Below are 24,551 nucleotides of genomic sequence, written 5' to 3'. Positions count from 1 at the left end.
GGCTCTGCTGAGGTAACGAGGGCTGTCAATGTCTTCCAGTGAGGGCAGAGAGCAGCCGACGATCTTCTGGGCAGTGTTAATCACTCTCTGCATGGCCTTTTTGTCTGCTGCCATGTTTCCAGCATACCATACTGTAATGCAGTATGCCAGGATGCTCTCCACAGTGGCTCTATAGAAGGTTACCAGAAGCTTAGTGTCCAAGTTGTTCCTCCTGAGTACCCTGAGGATTTGAGTCGTTTTTGGGCCTTCTTCACTACTGCCGTGGTGTTTGTAGACTAGGAGAGCTTATCCGTGATGTGGACCCCCAGGAATTTAAAGGACTGGACCCTGTCCACACATACTCCATTCATGAGGAGTGGGGCCAGATCTATGCTGTGCGAAAGTCCAGGATTATTTCTGTATTTTTCGTGGTGTTCAGTGTGAGATTGTTCACCGAGCACCACGAAGACAGTTTGTCGACCTCATCTCTGTAGGCCGACTCATCCTCTCCTGAGATGAGTCCCACCACAGTGGTGTCATCGGCAAATTTGATGATGGAGTTAGACTGGTGGGTCGGTGTACAGTCATATGTGTACAGGGAGTACAGAAGAGGACTCAGTACACAGCCTTAAGGGGAGCCAGTGCTCAGTGTAATGGAGGAAGAGAGGTGGGGACCAAGTCTAACAGTTTGTGGTCGGTTGGTTAAAAAGTTCTTTATCCAGCAGCAGATGGAAGAGGATAGTCCAAGGTGGTAGAGTTTGTCTGCCAGAATGTCCGGTATTAAAGTGTTGAAGGCTGAGCTATAGTAAATGAAAAGCATCCTCACATAGTTCCCATGGTGCTCCAGGTGGCTTAATGCTGTGTGTACAGCTACGGCGATGGGGTCATCAGTGGACCTATTTGCTCTATAAGCAAACTGGTGAAGGTCAACTGAGGGAGGGATTGTATCCCTGATATGGCGGGCGACCAACTTTTCAAAGCACTTCATGATTACAGGCGTGAGTGCAACAGGTCTATAGTCATTCAGGTTGTCAATGGTTGGCTTTTTAGGGACAGGGATAATGGTGGCAGATTTCAGGCAGGATGGAATGATGGATTGTTGCAGGGAACAATTGAAGTTTTTTTTAAAAACACCAGCCAGCTGGTCAGCACAGGCTTTGAGCACCTTCCCAGGTACTCCGTCGGGGCCAGCAGCCTTGCTGGTGTTAACAGACCACATTACCAGTCTCACTTCATATTCCTGAAGCTTCAGTGAACTGCTGCAGGGTGGTGGTGGGGGTGTTGAGACTGGGTCTAATTTGTCAGTCTCAAAGCGGGCAAAGAAACGGTTCAGTTCCTCAACTAGTGAGGCATCTGCGTTAACAGACACATTATTGTCATTGTAATTGGTAATATGTCGTATTCCCTGCCACATCTTCTTTGGGTTATTTCCTGTGAAGCAGGCTATAAGCATGTTTGATATTAGAATAAACATGGTCTAGAGCAGGGGTCCCCAAACTTTTTCCTGTGAGGGCCACATAACTTTTCCCTTCTCTGATGGGGGGCCGGTGTCAGTTTGTAACAGAAAAAGTGTGACGATCGTAGGGGAGCTTAATTTTTTTTTTATTGTTTTCCAGAAAGCCACACATAACCAAATAACCCTTTCCAGGTTCTTTACAGAAAAAAGTCAGAAAACAAATAATAACACTATTAATGAAATAAATAATAACTAAATAACCCCCTCTGAGTTCTTCACATAAAAAACAGGAAATAAATAACACTATTTATGAAATAAATAAGAACTAAATAACTCTCTCTGGGTTCTTCATAGAAAAAAAGCCATGGAACATTAACTTTCTGTTGTGCCATGCACAATCTTAACAGATAAAAGTTCAGCTCAGTTGTCAGAGCAGAATCTCTCTGACACATATGAGCAGTCTCCTAAAGTTCTTGTGTTTCTTCCTTATAATCCTTTTGTTCCAATAGGCTTGTAGACACCGCTGTTTGCAGCTCTCTCATCAACTTCCCTGTGAAAACCACAAAGGAAGCAGGTTGAGAAACTGAACTAAGTGAAACCGCACCTACACAGCACAATACATTTCACTACCAGTATGGTTGTAAAGATGGATTTTATCCCAGTAGATTTTATTATGATTATATTTGTTTATGCTCAGAATGACTCATTCAAATCAGAAAAGTGAGCTTACCTATGTCTGTTCATCAGTGTGAACTGTGGGCCTGCATCTGGCTGGTGAGAAGTTGAATATCAGGTTCCATTCTAGTTACAGCCAGTCTCAAGCACTGATGCAAATGTTCATCTGTCAATCTTGATCTCATCGGAGTTTTCAGCAGTTTCATGCGAGAAAAGGTTTTCTCGCAGATATACGTGCTGCCAAAAACTGAGGACATTTTCATTGCATGTTTTTTAATGTTTGGATATGTGTCGTTTGGGAGGGAGGCATAGAAGTCAATGAGACTGTTGAGCTTGAATGCGTCTTTCAGAACATCACAGTTCTGTAACTCAGCCAACTCAAACTGATATGAAGGCTGGGCTTCATCAATGTCGGCAACAAAGGGGTTCTGAAAAAGACGGATTTCTTTTGCATGAACATGTAGTTCAGTGAATCGCACACCGAACTCCGCCTTCAGCATTTCCAGTGCTTCCACGCACTTTTCAGCTGGGAACGGGACCGCTGGGTTCTCTGTCGACAGGTTTTGGGTAGCAGGAAGATGGACAAAGTTGCGCTTTTTCACTTGTTCCAAAAGCAGCGCTAATTTCACCTCAAATGCTTTTATGTGTGAATACATGTCGCAAATGAGTTTCCCTTCGCCTTGTAGCTGCAAGTTAAGGTGGGTAAGTATTTCTGTCACGTCTGTTAAAAATGCGAGGTGCCATTTCCATTCTGGGTTGATCAGCTCTGGGACCGTTTTGTCTTTTAAATGAAGAAACGCGTTAATTTCGGGTGGAAGCTCGTAAAAACGCCTCAAAACTCTGCCCCGGCTCAGCCATCGGACCTCTGTGTAGTACAGCACATCTCCGTGCGTAGACTCCAGTTCAGACAGGAATTCTTGGAACTGCCTGTGTTTAAGTCCCTTTGCCCTGATGAAGTTTATGCACGACACCACGACCTTCATTACAGAATCCCACGTCAACACTTTGCAGCACAGTGCTTGCTGGTGAATTAGGCAGTGGACTCGTAGCGGGGCGGTGAGACCCCTTTTTTCCAACTCACGGTTCATGCGTCCTATTAAACCGCGAGTTTCGCCCACCATGCTAGGAGCCCCGTCAGTCGTGATGCTAGCCAGCTTTGACCAGTCCAGCTCCAACTTCTCCATGGTTTGGCACACTTTGTCAAAAATATCCTCTCCCGTTGTGGTCCCTTTGAGACTTTGGAGGGCTGCCAGATCCTCGCATATCTCAAAGTTTGCGCTAACTCCACGAATAAAAATGAGCAGTTGCGCTGTGTCTTGCACGTCCGTGCTTTCACTGAAAAAAAGTCAAATTCTTTCGTCTTCTGCTGCAGCTGGGCATAGACATTATTCCCGATTTCTTCAACGCGTCTGGTGATTGTACTCGCCGACAGACTTACGGCATTAAATGCATCTTTCTTCTCGGGACACACTTCCTCCACGACAACATCCATACATTTCTTAAAAAACTCTCCGTCAGTGAAAGGCTTACCGTTGCTTGCTATCAGTTTAGCAACCCGAAAGCTGGCCCGAACGGATGCCTGGTTCAGCTGAGCTTGGCGTAGAAATGTAGTCTGCTGAGATAATAGTCCAACTTTTAGCTTTGAGAGTTTGTCTCCTCGTATTTGGCCTTGCACGCTATCGTACTTGTCCTTGTGACGGGATTCGTAGTGCCGGCGAAGATTGTATTCTTTGAATACTGCGACCGTCTCTTGACAGATGAGACAAACAGCCTTTTCTTTGCATTGAACAAAAAAATAATCGTTTGTCCACTGCAGGTTAAATACCCTGCATTCTGAATCAATTTTTCTCTTAACTAACCTTTTCGCCATTATTCCGTTCTCAAACAGGTTCAGGTTGCACAGTTTTTATATGCTTGAATAGCATCGCAATAGCCATGGTACCAGGGCTCCGCCCTCACCTGCGATCGTCCAGATGTCTCGCTAACACTCTGCTCACACATGCAACGGTGGAATGCCCGCATGCATCAAAGGCAAACACTCTCCCCGCGCGTGTCACCAAAGGAGCAATGCGAAGGCCCGATTCACTGGGAAGATTTGTGGGCTCAGCAGGGGTGCAATGAACCAAACACAAGATTAAAACGTCCCAGTCTTCAAGGCCAAATAGGAAAATAAATCCGATAGCGTCTCTGGTATTGTTCAGAGGGCCGGTCCAAATGTGCCGGCGGGCTGCATCCCAAAAAAAATAAAATTAAAAAAAAAAAAAATAAAAACTATAGCGTCTCTGGTATTGTTCAGAGGGCCGGTCCAAATGTGCCGGCGGGCCGTATCCGGCCCGCGGGCCGTAGTTTGGTGACCCCTGGTCTAGAGTTTTATCTCCTCTGGTGTGAGACTTCACATACTGGATAAACTTAGGCAGAACAGTCTTTAAACACGCTTTGTTGAAGTCACCAGCGACAATAAAGACTTCATCGGGGTGGTCAGGCTGCTGTTTGTTTACAGCCGTTAGCAGGAGGCTAAGTGCCATGCTAACATTAGCATCCGGTGGGATGTAGACAGCCATTACAATGACAACCGTTAGCTCCCTAGGTAGATAGAAGGGCCTGCACCGTACCGCCAATAGCTCTAAATCAGGGGAGCAGTGAGTGTTAATGATCCTACTGTCGCAACACCATTCATTGTTTATGAACACGCAAAGTCCCCCTCCTGTGCTTTTCCCTGATAATTCTTTCGAACGATCATTTCGGAATAGCGTCCGGCTAGCTAGCGATACCGCGGTGTCGGGGATTTGCGGGTGTAGCCATGTTTCAGTGATGAGAATAATGTTGGTGGCAAGCTGAAGTTCCAAATCATCCATTTTGTGGGTGATGGATCTGGCGTTGGTCAAAAAGATACTCGGAAGCGGTGCTCAGTGTGGTTGCTGCCTTAGCTTAGCAGCTAGGCCCGCCCGGCATCCGCGCTTTTGCTTTCTTTCCCTTCGCCGCCTCTGTCGTACTCTGAGTGGGCTGACTATCCACGGAGATCTCGGAGGTCTCGAGATGTCCTCGGGGATATCGTAGGTCCTTTGGTAATCTGTTGTGATGGATATATCACATCTCCTTCCGAGGGTAATTAAATCCTGGCGACTGTAGAAAAAGTTTGCCTCGCGGATGTTAGTAAATAACGATAAGATTGAGAAAACGAAACCCCAAACTGGAGAGCATTGAGCCGCTGCACCCGTGCGCGTCGCCATCTTGGAAAATAAAAAAATAAAAACATAAAGCAGTTAAAAGACTAAGGAGCTTGGTTCCTTAGTTTGAGTTTGGTATGATTAGATTAGATTTAGATTAGCACTTTATTTCATCCCGTATTCGGGAAATTTCCTTGGTTGCAGTAGCAAGACAGACACAGAAGACATTGTAGACCTAGGTAAAAAACTGGAGCCACACACAGGAAGAGCACAAGGAGGGGACCTTCTGCAGACTGAGAACGAGGTTAAATATGCAGAATCACTCTTTCAAGCTGATCCTCACAGTCCCTCAGTAGTCTGGAGGTGATCATCTTCCTTGCCTAGGTTCTCCTAAGCTGTCCTATCACCTAATCAGCAGCAGAGGAGAGGCCGGTGGGGGGCTTCAAAGCACACAAGCACACGACTCTCCCATGGCAGCCCAGCAAGCACCGACAGCTCCTCCATCTGACTGGGGAGAGATCTCACGCTCCCATAACAATGATGGAATGCACGGTCTGGAGCGTTGCCTCTTCTCCCGGCACTATCGTCCACTGCTCCCAGCTGATCCCGCGTGCATGACAGCGGATGCACGGCTGAATGGCTCCAAAGACGTCTAGGACTAGCACAAAGAAATCAAGCCACGCGACGGGTGCAGTGTAAAATAACGCCTCCTCTTTGGTGCGGGCAGGCACGGGCTCAATTCCCGCTGGTGGTGGTCTGATTGGGAGTGTGGATGGTCGTTTGTCTCTTTGTGGGCCCTACCACCGACTGGGGACCAGTCTAGGGTGTAGTCTGCCTTTCGCCCGAAGACAGCTGGGTTAGGCTCCAGCAACCCCCGCAACCCTTTCGCGGATGGACGGTATGGAAGATAAATGAATGAATGAAAAGTGCTTATCCCCACAAGGTCCATGGGAGTGCTGGAGCCTATCCCAGGTAGGAGTACCCGGAGAAAACCCATGCAAGCCTGGGGAGAACACGCAAACTCCACACAATGAGGATCCACCTGGGATTGAACCCTCGACCCCAGAACTTGGAGGCCGACGTGCTAATCACTCGTCCACCCAGGCATAATTATTTCATACAAAATTTATATACTTCTATCATTTCAAAAGCTTGTCAGGGGTAGTATTAAAAATCGTGCAACAAAGTATTGTAATTCAATGTAAAAAACATGTCTCAATTTACAAAAAATACCAAATTAAATAATAAAAATGAAAATAATTTTAAAGTAGTTTTGGTTTGTCTAATCAATGGCAGTGAATGTGTACATTTTTTAAATAACCTTGAAGCAACTGTAGGAAGTTTGTTCATCTGTTTCCTTATTTTGCCTGTTGTAAGTGCTGACATGTCAGATTTACTTTTTGCTCAATTTAAAAACATTAATTTGCAGAAGAGATCTGGTTCATCTAATCGCCTTCAATGATAGTCAATAAGTTAAGTAATGACCGACTTTGGTTGGGAAGAGTGCACTGAATAAATAATATTTGCTACCCAATTCCTTCCATTTCTTGTTTCATCCCTCCATCTGGTGACTGTCAAACACCATATGCTTGCTCTACATGGATAAAATATTATCAGCACCTACATAAATCATAAAATGAGTCCACACTTTTAGTTTTCTATTTTTTTTTCTCTCCCTCTCTACTTTTAGACCTGGCCTGCTCTTTACTAATCACCTGTTTGGAAGGTACACATGGTATTTATGGACTACTGTGAGCATACAAATGCAACCCTGTTTCGTTTGTCCAACCGCACACTGATCAGTAACTTTGCCTCTAGGCGTCTATACGCGCCAGACAGGTTTTTCCCTCATTAGAGTCCAATGCTTATGCACAAACTAAAAATTGAACAGCGCCTGATGTTGAGTCAACCAATTTCTCATGTTTCCTTAGTAGGAATATACATTTGTTTTTTCTCATTTAAATAACAGCTTGTCATCTGAAGGTATTTGTGTGTTTGTTTTTTTGAGACATTGGAGGAAAATGGGCCTAGCTGCACAGTTGATTTGCTTTTTGATTGGATACATGGAAAATTTCATGTAAAGACGTATCAGATACACAAAGCCAAAGTATTTGGGTAAATGTACAAATAGTAGCAAAAGAGCAACCCCCGTAGTGCCTGTATATAGAAGCTGCACATGAATTATTGATGGCGGCAGCCTGTTTAAAAATGCACCTCAACCTTTCCGTCACACAAAAAGAAAAAGTCGCAATTAGTGTTAGATGCGGTGGTAATGCAAACATCACATGCCGATCATTTTAATCAATCTTACTTTGGATATTGTTTTGTTTTGTCAGATACTATTTCTTATCACAGTCTTGACAAAATAAAACAAACAAAGGCCAGGAAGGATCAATTGACTATCAAAATATTTGTGGCTTAATTTGATCATCAATTAGATTTGGCATCGCTAATTAACAATATGAAACAACGAACAATTATTTTGGACATATTACAAGCAAGTACAGTGGTACCTCGAGATACGAGCTTAATTCGTTCCGGGACTGAGCTCATATGTCGATTTACTCGTAACTCAAATGGAACGTTTCCCACAGAAATGAACTAAAATCAAATTAATTCGTTACAACTTGTACAACATATTGACTGCTATAATTTCAAGATTTTTTTTTCATATTTAGAATTCTGCATTTAATCAGATTTGGTCTAAAGCAGGTCTGCACTAAGGCCTGAAAATTATAAAATGATTACTCCGGTTTCCTCCCACATTCCAAAAACATTCATGGTAGGCTGATTGGACACTCTAAAATGTACATGGTTGTCCATCTCCTTGTGTCCTGCGATCGGCTGGCCACCGATTCAGGGTGTCCCCTGCCTGGGGCCGGAGACAGCTGGGATAGGTTCCAGCACCCCTTGAGACCCTAATGAGGATAAAGCGGTTCAGAAAATGAGATGTGTATCTGTATATGTATATATATATATATTTGTGTGTGTGCGTGTATATGTATAAAATGTTCTCGATTACTGTAAGGATAAGAGAATTTGTCTGCATACAGCTGATAAAACTATAGAAACATTTACATATTCGATCAAAGTTTCAGGCTAACATCTCATTCGGATTCAACAGCAGAGCTTAACATTGGCACATTTGCTAATGAATGATTGTAATGCAAGAGGCCGAAGTGACCGACAATTCTCACATAAAGGCTCTTTGCTTCTCTTTCCTAACTTTTCATCACCACTGGTTTCTTTCATCCTGCATGAGCCCGCCTTCTTCCGTGAGCAAATCTATCAAAGTTATACCAGAATGTGAGATGAATATATTTTGACTGGCAATGAAGGATGACAAATCTGATGGTCGATAAGAGGATCATTCATTTATTCTCCCATTGACGACAGTGGACGCTCAATCCATTTGGGCTGGAAGTGCGGATGTCTCGGAGCCGATCATGCCTGTGGAAACCCGGGACATTCGTTTCATTTTCAGGGGATTGGAATGACGACAATAGACATTCAATCCATTTTGGCTGTGTGTGGTATGATCATTAATTGTTAGCTAATCTTTCATTCATTTTCTGAACCGCTTTATCCTCACTCGGGTCATGGGGGGTGCTGGAGCATATCGCAGCTGACTTCAGGCCAGGGGCCTGAATCGGTGGCCAGTCGATCGCAGGGTACGATGCTCACAGGGGTCATTTAGAGTGTCCAATCAGCCTACCATGCATGTTTTTGGAATGTGGGAGGAAACCGGAGTACCCGGAAATACCCACACAGGCCCGGGGATAAAATACAAACTCCGGGTGGACCGACCTGGATTTGAACCCAGGACCCCAGAGCTGTCAGGCCTGATGCGATGCCAGGGGGGGGGCAAACCGCTCCTGTGGGTGCAGGTTTTTGTTCCAACTGATTCAGTACAGGCAGTTTAACCAATGGGGTTTCTGTTGAAACAAGAAGCACCTGACTGCAATCCACTGATTGCACTTGCAGGACACCAGATTGGTGAAAAGCTTCTCCTCTTTATGGGTTGGAATGAAAACCCGCACCCACTGTGGCCCTTTGTGGAATAGTTTGCCCACCAATACTGGCTAACCACTCAAGGCGTCGGGCTGCCCTATCCCATTTCAGAAAAAAATAATATTTATTGCTGCATGGGCACCTGATGGTGCAGTAGCTCACTTGCCTGACTTCGGTGTGGGCAGGTGCAGGCTCGATTCCCGCTGGTGGCAGTGTGATTGTGGGTGTGATTAGTCGTTTATCTCTCTTTGTGCCCTATGGTTGGCTAGCTACCAGTCAAGGATATAGTCTGCCCTTCACCCGAAGTCAGCTGGGATAGGCTCCAGCAACCCTCGCAACCCTTACGAGGATACGCATTACGGCAAATGACTGAATTAATGCTGTCATGGCAGTGGTTGAGTTTAAGGGCTACAAACCACAAAATAATCCTGAGGAATAAGAAAGAGAAAACACAATCATATATCCAATACAGCTGTATGGAAAAAGAATGAATATATTCAATCTTTTTCCTTACAGCTTATCCTCACAACGGTCGTGGTGGGTGCTGGAGCCAATTCCAGCCAACTATGATCTCCGGTACTCGGCCGTTTGGTCGCCGGACTTTTGGTCGCCGGACTTTTGGTCCCGGACGTTTGGTCGCCCGGAAGGTTATTGATAATTACCATCTAAAATTGTTGCTCAAATTCCCTAAATACAAACTGCGAATTATTTTTTAGTCATACTTAATGGCCTATTAATTATTAGGCTAAAGAAAAACTCCAAATTTCCCGTACTTTTATTGTGTTTTGTTGGAGAACTTGTTAAGACCCTGACTGACGTACCTTCTTAAAGGGACAACTCATATACATACAAACTCTTATACACTCACATGTCCGCTCAGTGAAACTGCTCAGGGCCATTGTTGGCTTTTATTGATGCGTAGACCGTGTTGTTTTACCTTGTTTTATCGCCGGACTTTTGGTCGCCAGTTGTTTGGGTCTGGGCGACCAAACGTCCAGCGACCAAAAGTCCGGCCACCCAAAGTCCGGCCACCCAAAGTCCGGCCACCCAAAGTCCGGCCACCAAAAGTCCGGCCACCAAAAGTCCGGCGACCAAACGTCCGGTCACGATGATCCCCAGGCGGGGGACACCCTGAATTGGTGGCCAGCCAATTGCAGGGCTCAAGGAGATGGACAACCATTCATCCACACACATACACCTAGGTGCAATTTAGACTGCTCAACCGGTCTACCCTGCATGTTTTTGGGAATTGGAGTACCCGGAGAAAACCTACGCAATCGTGGGGAGAAGATGCAATCTCCACACAGGAAGGTTCAGACTTGGGATCGAACCCTTGATATGTTTCTAAGGTATTAAATCCATTGTGTATAGCAGATGCTTAATATCAGGTGACTTGGACTCACATGCAAAATTTGACGTTAAACCGACACCTCAACTTTATATGCTTGTTGTTATTAATATAGATTTGTTGGGAAATTGTTGTTTTAGGTTTGATAGTTGCTGTTTCAGTGCACATTCTAAGAAAAGATTCCACAAATTTATTTTGTCAAAATACATTCAACAGACTGATCTCATTTTGAAAGCAATATTTGAACTTATTTCTTTGCTGAATGTCTTCTTCTTTCCTTTTGTCCTCAAGGGAAGATGACAAGAAAATCTCACAGTCGAAGAGTTCTCACTCCGCTCTGTACAGAGATCAAGGTAAAGGCCTGGCAATTAATGATCATAATAGGCTTTTATTTTGGAAGTCTATGTCCTGTAATCATTCATGTGGGACCCAATAATATTTTTGGCTCCTGATACTGATTCTAACAACTAGCTCTATGGCATGACTTAATGTCGAAACTGAACCAACCTTTTTTTAAAAATCTTTATCCACTTTTCTTTTCATACTTAACTGCATGCACTGCTTTACTATTTGTCTGCCATTAATTGCACTCGTCAGTATGGACAACAAGTCCTCCTTTTTTTTTACAGAGGCATGTGTTGTTGGACTATTAGGTGAAAAGTACAACTCTAAAGGTTCATATTGCAGCTCATCGGTGTGCTATTTTTTAGTACTCTAACATATTGATCACATAATTTTAGTGCCTTTTTGGTACCGATACCTGATTGGAGCAACACTAGTAATCATCTCACGTGTTACAATTTGAGTGTCAAACAGTAGTATAATTTTTGCCGGGTTTCTAGATACTCAGGATTTAGAGACAGCAATTTCAAAGCTCAGATTTAAGGCAGAAACTAAGCCATGGATTTATGAAAGTTCAATAAGGAAGCGCACAATCATTTTTCCCCTCCTCACCAGCAGATTAACTTCTGCATTTAAATGTGGAGAACATTTCAACACCTCACATGGGTGCTTTGGAACAGACATTATTACACACGTGAAAAAAAATCACTTTTTTTTCTCTATTGTGTGAAAATGTCTAGTTTTTTTATTATTCATTATCCTGCAAATACAAAGCACTTTTGCTTGAACTTTTTTGAATATATATTTTTTCTATATTGAACATAGAAAAAAAGCCTACCATTTTGACAAGCCTATTAAAAAGACTCACCAGTAACAATGTTAGTGATGACCCGAAATGACCTGATAGTATATTCACATTCATGACCAATAATGAGCTTTGTATGTGGCATGCATGCATTTTTCTTTTTGGTGAAGTAACTTCTGTAAATGAGAATGTTATATTCATAGGCTGTGGATATTGTAGAAATTGGACATGGTTGCTGGAGGTTATACATGGTGTATACTGGATGAATATAATAGAAAGCTGATGCGATATCTAAGTTCTTGGTTGCCGTGGAAACCTTGTGGAGGAGGACGCGTGATGTTAAACAGAGGGATAGATGAGAGGCTGACATGTCATAACACTATCTACGAATTCTTCAAAACTGCTGTTTATTAGTCTGCATTGGATAATGTCCTTTCATTGGCGGTTCATGAATGAATGCAATTACGTACTGTCACTTGTTATTTATGCTTGCTGATCTTGTACTATCGAAAAGTCTCAGAGAAAGTTGGTTTGTGTTGAGTGAATTAACTCATGATTAGCCACAATGTAACATAGATTCATGCGTGCGACACATTTTATTAGAATTAGAAACATTAAACTATATGTGTAAAAATATTGTTCAGTGGTACCTCTACTTTCGAACATTTCTATGAAATATTCAGATTACGAAATGCCTCAATGCGAAAATACGAAATAAATTCATGTACGAAACCTAAAATCTAAAATTTAATCAAACATCGCCCAAAACCAAAATATACATTCTCTATCCTCTATTTTCTTTTGAAATTATAGAAATTATATGAAATGAAAGAATTGCTCTCCCAACACTTCCTCTCTCACCTTCGCACTCACCCTTTAAGAAACATAGAACATTTTTTGCACGTTTTTTTAAAATTAATTTTAATGGCTCAATAAATATTTTGATTTTTTCTCTGTGTTTTTCAGCAATTTAATACAAAACTGGTAATCTTAGATAACTTTTAAAGAGTTTAGTCAGTAGTATTGGGGAGCTTTGAACAAATTAGGGCTTTTATACTTAAAAGGCATCTCCATCAATTGATTTTGTCAGTAGAGGTACCATTTTATATTGAAACGTCTGAAAAACCTCCCATGAAAGCCACATTGTTTAATTGTTTTAGAAACACATTTCAGAACTCGCATCAACAGGAAATTGTAGACTTTGTTCTCCTGACACAAGCCTTCATCTCACTTTTTGTGGAGAGATCATGAAGTGTTCCCAGAATAGCTGCCCAGAGTCATTACAGGGACATGTCACCTGAGACCACAACCTAACCAGATGCCTGAACCACCTCCATGTAAAGGAAGAATGGCTCTTCTCTGAGCTTCATCGTTTGCTCCTTTTTGCACTCAAAAGAGACTCGGGTGATTCATTTCCTTGTCCATGACAACGAGATGGTGTTAAAAGTGAGAGAACATGGCATTATCTACAGGTCTTTTTCATTCCACTCTTTCAACTCAAAGCGGAGCTCCTATTACCTAAAGGTTCTTTTTTTTCACCTGCATCTCAGAAGCCCTCAACCGCGCTCCTCCTCTCTCACTCATATCCCTCCCTCTGCCTGTGAGGAGGAAAACGACGCACACGAGCAGAACATGCAACAGGGTGCAGCTTCTGCGTCGCGGCTTATCCGACTGGGCTGAAATAGGGGTTTTGTCTGCTTTTTTCTCTGACCACGAGATCAAACGCTGAGACAAAAGTGACAAAAGGGAACATTTGTCTTTTGTCACTTCTCGGACACTGACAAGAAGCTGCAAAGAGTTTCTCAGTTGGCAGAGCAACATGCCACCTGTGGCTGCTGTTTGAGGAAGAAGGCTGGCCTACTTTGAGCATCTTCTTCACCAATGTCTTCCAAGAAGAAGTGGGCTGAGCGCAGGGACACGCGAAAGGAGCAAACCTTTGCCACCCGCGACGATGCGTCCGTGGCGTCCGGGGCATCGGGACGTCTCACCTCGAGAGGACGTTTCTCTGAGTCTTGGAGAAGGCTGAGCTCCAGAGGGGGATCCACCAAGAGGGGGCCGCTGGGATCTCAGCAGCCACCGGTGAGATGTTTTGCTGCTCTCCATTCATTTCACTGTATACGACTATCGGGGTCATGGCAGGGGGAAGTAGGACAGCGAGCTGTCAACTACAAAGTCGAATGTGACAGCAAGTCCTGCAGCGAGGGATTATGGGAATGTACTTGACCAACTTCTTGGTTTTTTCTGGGTGCTTCGGTTTTCTCCCACATGCCAAAAACGTGTGGTAAGATAGCACCCTAAATTGTCCCTAAATTAACTTCTTGGTTCACTGCCATTGATAGATATCTGAGCCATTTGGACCAGGAGGGTTGTCCAGTCTGTCCCAGATTTCTCTATTTCGGGATCTTTTGGAGCTAATGTCTGCAACAATTCTGCCTGTGTTTGAAATGTAACTTGCAGTTAAAATGGTCTATAATGTGGACATAGATCTAGATTCTGTGCCCAAATATTAGTTAAAAGTACTGTGTAATACTGGACTGGCTGAGAAGTTATTAAGTGAGGAAAACAATTTGAGAAGTTAAGAGAGTCTATTTCTTATCATGGTTGGACATTGGTTTTGGAGTCCGCCAGGGTTCAGTAAATGTTATTCTTTATATGAATTGTATGCAAAGTGGTCACAATCACAAACACTAAAATGAGTTTTATTTATAGATGACACAAATATTTTTTGCAGTTGTAGTTTGAACCACTGGGGAGAGGGGAGGCGGTGCGAGTGGTTAGGGCGTCGAGAGTTTGATACCAGGTCGTTCCTGAGGGGGTGGAGTTTGCATGTTCTCCCCGTTTTTGTCAGTTTTCTCCAGTGAGTCCGATTTCCTGCCACATCCCAAAGACATGCTAAATTGCCCCTGGGTATGAGTGTGAGCGTGAATGGTTGTCTTTCTCCTTGTACCCTGCAATTGGCTGGCAACCGATTCAGGGTGTCCCTCGCCTGGTGCCCGTAGTTAGCTGGGATAGGCTTCAGCACCCCCATTATCTTTGTGAGGACAAGCAGTACAGAAAATGAATGAATACTGAGGAGGGTCTCTGATGAAGTCCGTAAATTAGAGCCCTGGTTTGAAAGAAACAAATTATCATTAAACCAAAGTAAAACCAAATTCATTATATTTAACAAATACAATAAATAAAGTTAAATATAAAGACAGGTAGATGGGGTGGACATTAAAACCGTTTTTCTTGTGGTCATTATTGATGGTGGTTTACTGCAAGGCTCATATAAAACAATCAAAGTAATTTGTCCAAAAGCATTTCTGTCCCATGTAGAGCAAAACACATTCTTGACCATAAATCACACCACATTCTTTGCTGTTCTCTAATCATGTTATAATTACACCACTGTGCAGAGGCCTGGGGTAGCATTATATATTTTTTATTTTATTTTTATCATTATTTTTGAATGGCTTTTCTGTGTGTATATTTTCTTTTTCTTTTTTTTTGTCTTCTAGCTTATGTCCAAAATGAAGCAATAAAAAAAAAAAAAAAAAACAAGAACTGCTGGACATGAAACAGTGATTAGTGATTGATAATTAATTCATTTTTTTCCATTATGAAATGCCAACAAATTCTGTAAATCTGGGATTTGACTAAAACATTTCAGACGTTTCTACTTGTTGCTAAATAAGTGGTAGGGAAGGGAATAATAATTTCCAGCTTTAACAACGATCTCAGGTTTGAGTTTAAAAAAATTCAAAAATCACTATTGATAGGTCAAATATAAATTTGAAATTAATTATACATTTAAACAAAAATGCATCTACTCCCCTTTAACTTTGTTTTATGGTTGAAAGGCTCGACAGACTTGATGGTCATTTTCCTTAGTGTACGTTTCTATCCGTGCCTTGTATCTACTCATGTCTGCTTGATCTTGGGAAGGACGAGTAGCATGTCTGCATTGATACATAAAAGTCAACCTCGCAATGATGAAACATCTGCTCTATTTTTCAAAATGATTGCTAGTATTTGTGGATGAAGGTAAGGGCACCAAAAATTGACTGCTCATTGCCAGATTTGATTTGGGTTGTCAGACACCGAGGATAACTGCAGGAACTCTTGCAATGCCACTGACAATGTTAAATGTCCAATCATTTGCTTCTTTTCATCCTTCTGCTGTGAATTAAAACTATTTTGCCACTAGTGGACGTCCAATCCATTTGAACAGGGAGGCCTGGCAGCGGACAGTGAGCGAGTCAAGTCTACACGTTTGGATCAGAAATGTAAATGAATGAATAGGATAATTGACAGCAGCATCGACTGTTTTTAGCCTCATGGGTCTCATGCAACAAATGTTTTTGTCCTGCAGAAAAAAAACTAAGCTTGAGCCTGTGGGATTTGTGTTGCTTGGATATAAACAGCAGTGAAGTAGAGTGTACAAATCTCTAAGAGAAACACTGACAGGAGTACCGGAGTATATATACAGTGGCTGAGTGGTTAGCGCGTCGTCCTCTCTGGACCTGCGTGGGTTTTCTCTGGGTACTCCAGTTTCCTCCCACGTTCCAAAGACATGCAAGGTAGGCTGATTGGAAACTAAATTGCCCCTAGGTATGAGTGGGAGCGTGAATGGTTGTTTGTCTCCTTGTGCCCTGCGATTGGCAGGCCATCAATTCAGGGTGTCCCCCCCTCTGGCTCGAAGTCTCTATCGAAACTATGCATGCAAAAAAGTTGTACTTCCAAATTTATTTTACCCGTATGTAAACTTAATTGTTTTCCAGAGCAAAAGCAGATGTTTGCAATTATTTTTTTTAATCATTTACTAAATAGTCAATATCATTTAATTGAAGAGCACAGACTTCAGAATATTTGGTTGTTCCGTTTTTTTATTAAAAAAAATTAACATAAATACAAATTATTATAATATATAGTATCTAGAAAGAACATAAATACAAATTATTATAATATGTATCTAAAAAGATGTCCCTTTTTGTTTCCTTTTTAAAAAAGAGAAATATATCAATAATTTTTAAAGAAGTGAAAGGACCCTGGGAAATAGCTAAATATTTAAAAACAGTTGATCTCTACCTAAAGTAGTGGTTGATTAATCGATTATTTGATCAATCGTGGTGGCCCTGAATTTTTCCCTTCAAAGTAACACATTTGTACTCCTTTATTAAAACCATGAATATGGAGGGGAAAATTGTGATTCAGGGGGCAGCTTATACGCGAGAAATTGTAAAATTCAACAGTTTTAAGGCAATTTTGTTCCGATTATACGCTCGGGTGACTTATATATGAGTAAATACGGTAGTTTAATCACATCCATATATGCTCATCATTTTGCTTTGGGCAGCTGCAAGCAGCCCATTGATATGAAAAGTCTCTTCAACAACAATTTGTAAGCACTGAGCGGAATGTAAGGGCACAATTAAATGCTAGAGACAGATTTTTTTCTTGCACGACACAGCAGAGCTCCAAACAACTGGCAATTTTCTGCAGTGGCTGCTTTCAAAATGAGCTACCAGAGTTGTCCTATCAACAAATGGAGATAATTACATGCCAGTGAACATTATTTGATATCTCATAAACATTCTGCCCCTTTTATTACTATGTAGATATGTTATCGTTCCTTAACCCAGCTACCCAAATGACAAAACATGTGAGTAATTGCGTTGAAAGTAGGGTCTCCCATATGTGGCCCAGGGAATCCAATATCACATTATTATTAAATATGTTAATATAATTAATTTTATTCATTCATTCACTTTCTGAACCGCTTATCCTCACCAGGGGGGAAGGCTGGAGCCTATCCCAACTGAATTCGGCACCAGGCTGGGGACACCTAGAATTGGTGGCCAGCCAATCGCGGGGCACAAGGAGACAGAAAAACATTCACGCTCACATTCATACCTAGGGGCAATTTAGAGTGTTCCTACCCTGCATATTTCTGGGATATGGGAGGAAACCAAAGTACTCCAAATAAAATCCACGCAAGCCCACATAGAACATGCTAACTCCAAACAGTCTGATCTGACCTGGGATTGAACCATTGCCCCTAGAACTGCAGAACCGATGCGCTATCCACTCGGTTACTGGGCCACCGTAAGTTAATCTTAGCTTCTTAAAATTAACCTTAGCATGTTCAGAATAGGAGGTTAAAAATGCAGTGACGAAAAAATCATTCACAGATTGCAATTTCCTATATTTTGACTATATTGGATTCGAGAGATATTTAAAATGCAATGGAGCATCCCAGCTAATATTACCTAGCCTTTGACCAGTGTAAAGTCCAGTTAGAAAATATCAGTAGCATCCATCACTCACGCTTAAATGTATATACGAAAAAGGCATAGCTCTGGTCATGTCCCTTCCAGACAGTATTTCGATGCCCTTATCAGGCTGTCTCGTTCCTCTGTCTGGTCCAGGTGACGCCATCCTCACCTTGATTTTCATTACTGCAGACAATTCACTTTTGCAAAATCAACACATTCTTGCATTCTTCCCCATGCCAAAGGACCCCGTCGGACTCTCTGAGATCTTTTCATTCTATGGCCCTGTTAGTAATGTGCAAGGACACATTGCTATTATTAATGCTTTTGCTGGAAATTTGCACTTATTCTGTTAGTATTTTACTCAACTAACGACCCAGACATATGTGATTCCTTCAACTGTCATTTTTAGTTTAAAAAACCCAAGTTGAATCAATGCCAAATCGCGCAAAACAACAGAAAACCCTCAGCTTACTACTGATCGACTTTTTCCCCCCACTCACAATGTCATTTTAGTGCACTTCAAAGTTTTCCAGGGTCTTGATTCTAATCCTAAAATTGATTCTGATCCTAAAAAGGCATTGCATTTTGTCTGCTAGGTCTTAACGTGGTTTTTAAATTGTGCCTCTGAAATTTTCTAAAATTCTATGAGGTACTTAGTATTTATTTATTGAAGTTGGCTGTTAAATCTGACCCAGAAATGGCATGGATTCTGTTTTAGGTGGTCTCGAAAATCACTTAAAAAGTCTTAAATTGTACTTGGTGAAACCTGGAAACTTGATTTTCTAGTTGGTGATAGTATATTGTTGTTTTATGTTGAATATTAATTATGACTTGATGTGATGCTGATGGTGATTTTTGAGTCAGAGTCAAAATAGTTTGGACATCAATCATTAACAATGGCGCTTAAACTTGATCACACAATGCCGAACAGCCGGACAGCTCAAACGGATTTGACGTCTATTACTGCGAATTGCAGCAAAGAGTAAATGTAGGAAATACTTACATTATATTTAATTTTTGGATTGTAAGTGGTATCTTACTGCACAATCAATGTAAGAAAAAACAATTCAATTTTAGATTAAATTTAGTTCAGGTATCATCAATTGCACGTAATGAGTTAAAGAAAGAGCAGGTTATATTCTGTGTACGTTTCCATTCTGTGTGACTTGCCAGACAATGGCTCATGTGTCTAAAATGTTAAATATTCACAACTTAATAGGGGGCAGTACTTGACCAACCGTTTTTAACGTTCTTTTGGTCAACTCGTAAAATGAGTCAAAGCTCCAGGGTATAACTTGATTTATGCTCTGGTGCACAGTAGTTTTGTATACGTCAAACTACCTCACCTTCACAGGCAGAAGATTGGGTGATTGACTCTGCCCCCCTCCTATTATGTGTCCTGCCAAACCTGGAGAACAGAGAAGTGATGGTGGAATGGTGGAAAACTGCTACCTTGAACTCATTATTTTTAGCATCTGTGTCATTATTGCTATGCCCTGCAGATGATAGAGCCATCTGCAGATCATGGAAGAAGTCGGTTTGGTTGTGGGGGTGGTTGGGTAGCCTTAAATCCCGCAGCCATTCACAAACCTTGTGCTGTTTGGCTGACATCTTGTGACACAGTTGGACTGAGTGGTATTGAAATCAGGCACTTCGCCCACTGTCATCTCTCCCCTGGCATTGGAGCTCCACTTTAAACTCTGGTTTGGCCCATTTCTCTGCTTTCCCTGTTGGTCTAGAGTTGATGAGGCCGCCTTGTCTCAAGAAATAAAAATACCCAATTATGTCACAGTTTTAGCCAAATGATGCGTAGTAATTAGATTGTCACAATGAACTATTTGCTAGTATGCTCCCATTTCCAATGGTGATGTTTAGCCAAATGTCTGTGGTGATTATCTTTGCAAATAAGATAAACCGCAAACAGCTATTAACTTATCGGCTGCCATTAAGAGTGGTAGACTTCTAATCTCTTTTGACTGGAAGGGCTGAGAGTGGTAATTTGCTGTCAAACTCTCCCATTCAAAGGGGATTGAACTTTATCACCGTAAACGGCACTGAAACATGATCATTCAATGCCAACCACTACAATACACTTTTAGCAACAAGTTAGAAAAAACAACTAAACCCATCCCATCAAGTTCATGACATCACCTGTTAATCTCTGACATATAGTGGTACCTCTACTTACGAATGCTTCTACATATGAGATATTCAGGTTATGAAAAGCTTTGATGGGAAACCCTTTGTTCGAAGGTACTAAAAAAAGTTGAAAAACGTCGAAAAGAAATCAAACATCCCCAAAACATAAATAAACGTCCTGTATCTGTTATTTATTGAATTATTTTTTAATTTACATTTTAATAGACGTTTTGCTGGCCTCCCACTCAGTGGCAGTAAGCTGAAAGGTTAGCACGCTGTAGAAGAGAGCCTGCTTGTACAGCGGAGCGGCCACCGTGCGGCAAGGGAACACTGCGTTGGTCCAACCCAAAATGGTGCGTTCGATGCGTATGCCTGGATGCTAGAGCTGGCCCGAAATGGGGACGCAGCGGAGTATAAGAGCGACCGTTCTACAGAAAGCCTCTTTTCCTGTGCTTTTTCATATTCTCCGGGACCATCAGCTCCGGTCGGCGATGAGTTCCTAATCCGTATGCCTTTGGCCCTGGTTTTTCACAGAATACTTTCTCGAGTTTTTCTGAGTGTGCGTAACCTCATTTTAAGTTGTGTGTTGACAAGCGTGTGTACGTATGTTTACTCAGCTACCATTCACAATTCTATGGAATCACACGAGTGCCAAGACTAACAAAGTGAGAGTGAGAGTGGCACATGGCGGCCTGATGAAGCTATCTTCATTCTCCCAAACCATTTTCTTGTCTTTTGGTGTAGTGTGTGTGCGGTCGATTGGTCGCCGGTCTTTTGGTCGCCGTCTTTTGGTTGCCGGTCTTTTGGTCGCGGTATTTTGGTCGCGGTCTTTTGGTTGCGGCCTTTTGGTCGCGGTCTTTTGTTTGCGGTCTTTTGGTGACCAAAAGACCGGCGACCAAAAGACCGAAGACCAAAAGACCGGCGACAAAACAAGGTAAAACAACACGGTCTATGCATCGATAAAACCCAACAATGGCCATGAGCAGTTTCACTGAGCCGACGTGTCAGTGTATAAGAGTTTGTTTGTACATGCGTTGTCCCTTTAAGAAGCTATGTCAGTCAGGGTCTTAACAAGTTCTCTAACAAAAAACAATACAAGTCCGGGAAATTTGGAGCTTTTCTTTACCCTAATAATTACTTGGGCATTAAGTATGACTAAATAGTAATTCGCAGTTTGTCTTTAGGAAATTTGAGCAACGATTTAAATGGTAATTATCACTTACCTTCCGGGCGACCAAAAGACCGGCGACCAAAAGACCGGCGACCAATCGACCGTGTACCGGTGTAGTGCCCCCCACCCCCTGAAGAGTTTTAAAAAGCTTAGAATAGTTGGATTTGGTCATTGAAAGCAACTGATTTTAATGTTGCGTTCATCCCGCTTATGTTTTCTAACTAAATTAGTTTGGGCACTAGACACTTGGTCAGGGCATTGACTATTATCATGCAAAATATTTAATTTTGTATGGCTGATTACTCAGAGTCCTCCTGCTACTGTCTTTTGTCCATGTGGAGACTGCGACAGTGGCAAAGGCAAGGTTATACAAGGATAATAGTTAGGATGATCTTTGCTGCGTCAATTCATCTGACCAAAACATAAATAAAACCTTTTTTTCTTCGAAGATACCAATTTTACTTGAATAACTGGAGTAATAATATGATTCATATCTTACCTCATTTTTTTTCTTTTTTAAATAATTGGAAAGGCATTGAATAGTGGGGGAACAGAAATGTAATGTATCTCACTTTTGGGAAACAACAATACAACACATCTCACTTTTATTACAAATGAAGAATAACAATTGCTGCTCCGCAGACATATGTGGGTGCTGTAGCTCATCACTGCAGAGTAGTGTGAACTGCTCTCATAAAAATTGTGAGAGTAACAGTCAATAGCGCAGATGGTCTGGTGAAGGCATATTCTTGAATACAATATATTTGTCTTGTTTCAGATCAAACTGATGAGCACCTTGAACAACAAACATTTAAAATATCCCATTATTATTATACGTTGTCATTGTTTCATTTAATTGTGACAGTATTTATTGATCATCTGTACCGCTTATCCCCACAAGGGTCAGGGGTGCTGTAGTCCTATCCCAGCCACCCATGGGCACGCCGAATAGTTTTTTTAACAGCATGTCTACTAATATGTTATCATGAATTTTCCCAGCTGATTTAGACTGAAAGTGTACCCTTTAGAGAGTTATTATCACTTGTTAAGAATGGTGCTAGTTAAGTGACATAATTAGTGAATTATTAGTGTCTAACAATGTGCCTCGCACTAATGAAAAGGATTTTCATTTTAAAAGCAAAGGGAAGTGGAAAGATGTCATGTGGCGCTACGCAGTGTGTGCGTACCAAGTAGTTGGCCTGTCTGTGTGGCATTGAAGCCACTTCTTTTATCTCCACTTCCTTTAGTGAGGTGCTGAGTTGAGTCATAAACCCAAGACTGGACTGACGGACGACATGTAGTAATCCGCTTAGCAGGTTTCAGTAGATTGCACAAATATGATGGCTTTTTTGATGGCGGTGATGCTGTGTGTGATTGACTGACATCCTTAGCCACAGTGGAAACGGCTGGAAGTATCCAAGTCGTTGGCTGCACTTAACGGCAATAGATGTCTAATCTATTTTGGATTGGTTTTTTAGTTTTTTTATGGATTGATTTTAAAATAACTATTTTGTAAATAATTCATAATTAGCCTGCTTAAATGGCTCCCCTAATATTTTTTCTTTTTTAAATTAATTTTTTTAATCAATTGCATTTGTTTACTGATATCAGTTATAAACACGGTGGCACGATGAGGGAGTGGTTAGCGTGTTGGCCTCACAGTTCTGGGGTTGAGGGTTCGATCCCAGGTCGGTCCTCACTGTGTGGAGTTTGGACGTCCTCCCTAGGCTCGCGTGGGTTTTCTCCGGGTTCTCCAGGTCCTCCTCCATCCCCAAAACATACAAATTGGCTGGTGCGTGAATGGTTGTCCGTCTCCTTGTGCCCTGCAATTGGCTGTCCACCGATTCAGGGTGTCCCCCGCCTGGTGCCTGTAGTTAGCTGGGATAGGCTACATCACCCCCTGCGACCCTCGTAGCAGAAAATTAATAAAGGAATGTTCTAAACACAGCTCTCCCAACATAGCTATATGTACATAGTACGTGTTGTGGTAGTTACTAAAATTTAATCTGGAAATCATCCAAGAACAGTAATAAATTCAATCCATTTGGACTTGGTACGATTGCTACGATCAATCCACGGACATTGAATCAATGGTAGCCAAACAGCTTAATGGGTCTTATCGTGTTCAAGAAGAATTGTGGTTTTGGTGTGAAGGCATGTTTCAATGACTTAACTGAAACATTTTTACACTTTGACTTTTGTTGAACTTGTTTAATGTGCATTTAAATTAGGCTCCCTCATTTTGTGTTTATTTTTTTTAAAGTATTTTTTGTGGTCAGGAAGGCACTGAACCCAGCCAGAGTGCTTTTTTTAAAAGCTGATTTCATCTCACGCTTTCTATTTGAGTGGCTTGCGTTTGTCAGATTTGCAGCCCGGGCTCTGATCAAAGCTCTATAATTGGAGTTTCTTCATCTAATGTATTCTCATTCAGGCAGTGGGCGAGTGAAACAGCAGAAATGCCTGAGAGGGAGAATTTTTTCAGATGCTCAGTCGTGCCTCGGCTGGAGATAGCTTCCATTTAGATGGCTCAGATTCAATTGAATTATTGCAAAATTAAATCTGATCCCCGTTTTCCCCATTGCTGTCTTTCAAAACACTAGCCTTCATTGATTTTTGCAGGCAGTGATTGCAAAATTAAAAAATCTCAAGTCTTTAATATATTGCAAAAAATGTTCAGCACTAAACTACAAACTCAGCTTTCGTCTTACTGAGATGTAGAGAAAGCATGATATGTTCTTAATCGAGCCTTGTCATTTTTACAATTAAATATATACATGCTTTACTGCTATATCAACATTTACGAATGAAGGTCCACTGACGTGTGCCTTTGAACAACAACAACCAGGCAAAGCGTCTGATGCAGTGGGCTTTAAGACTGCAATGCTTGCTGCGATAAAGCTGCTTTATAACTTTTTAATGAAATGCTTAAGTAAACGTTTATTACCCCAAACTGTAAGACTGTGGTTACACAAACAGGCTATTCTTATGTTGCCATAGTGACTTGAAGGCTGCTGCACTTACACTTGCAACACTAATCTAGGAATAGGCTCTGCATGCTTTTTAGATCTGTTTCAATTCACACTGCACTGAGTTCAAAGAGTCTTTGCTTTTGTGATGATGACACTGAATAATGCTGGCCAATTTTTTTTTCTAAAATTGATTGGACGTCTAGCCCCGTCAATGGCAGCTATTGAGTTAAGA

At 41.8% G+C, this 24,551-nt stretch overlaps 2 protein-coding genes across 9 annotated transcripts in view; one reads left to right on the top strand and one right to left on the bottom strand.

Moving 5' to 3' along the window:
- The window catches only part of trpm3 (transient receptor potential cation channel, subfamily M, member 3), a 149,098-nt gene that overhangs the window by 1,170 nt on the left and 123,377 nt on the right, over positions 1-24,551 (top strand). For 7 of the 8 annotated variants that reach the window (XM_077600299.1, XM_077600290.1, XM_077600298.1 and 4 more), the window contains exon 1: positions 13,433-13,862. In XM_077600299.1, the coding sequence (XP_077456425.1) occupies positions 13,665-13,862 (198 nt within the window). In that variant the 5' untranslated portion in view covers positions 13,433-13,664. Of the gene's footprint in view, positions 1-10,927; positions 10,990-13,432; positions 13,863-24,551 lie in introns of those variants that run through there. The other variant, XM_077600296.1, reaches the window with a different exon arrangement.
- LOC144074960 (general transcription factor II-I repeat domain-containing protein 2-like) lies at positions 1,563-4,348 on the bottom strand. The gene is made up of 2 exons (XM_077601672.1): positions 2,166-4,348; positions 1,563-1,985 (listed from the first exon to the last, which is right to left on the bottom strand). The coding sequence occupies exon 1, from the start codon at positions 3,292-3,294 to the stop codon at positions 2,179-2,181; it is 1,116 nt and encodes a 371-aa protein (XP_077457798.1). The 5' UTR covers positions 3,295-4,348; the 3' UTR covers positions 1,563-1,985; positions 2,166-2,178.

This window comes from Stigmatopora argus, chromosome 5, assembly GCF_051989625.1.
Source record: "Stigmatopora argus isolate UIUO_Sarg chromosome 5, RoL_Sarg_1.0, whole genome shotgun sequence".
In the NCBI taxonomy this organism is placed as follows: domain Eukaryota; kingdom Metazoa; phylum Chordata; class Actinopteri; order Syngnathiformes; family Syngnathidae; genus Stigmatopora; species Stigmatopora argus.
This window is presented reverse-complemented; position numbering and strand designations above follow the sequence as displayed.

Coding starts and splice junctions, on each gene's coding strand:
- LOC144074960 (XM_077601672.1), bottom strand. CDS start 3,294: ATGGAGAAGTTGGAGCTGGACTGGTCAAAGCTGGCTAGCATCACGACT.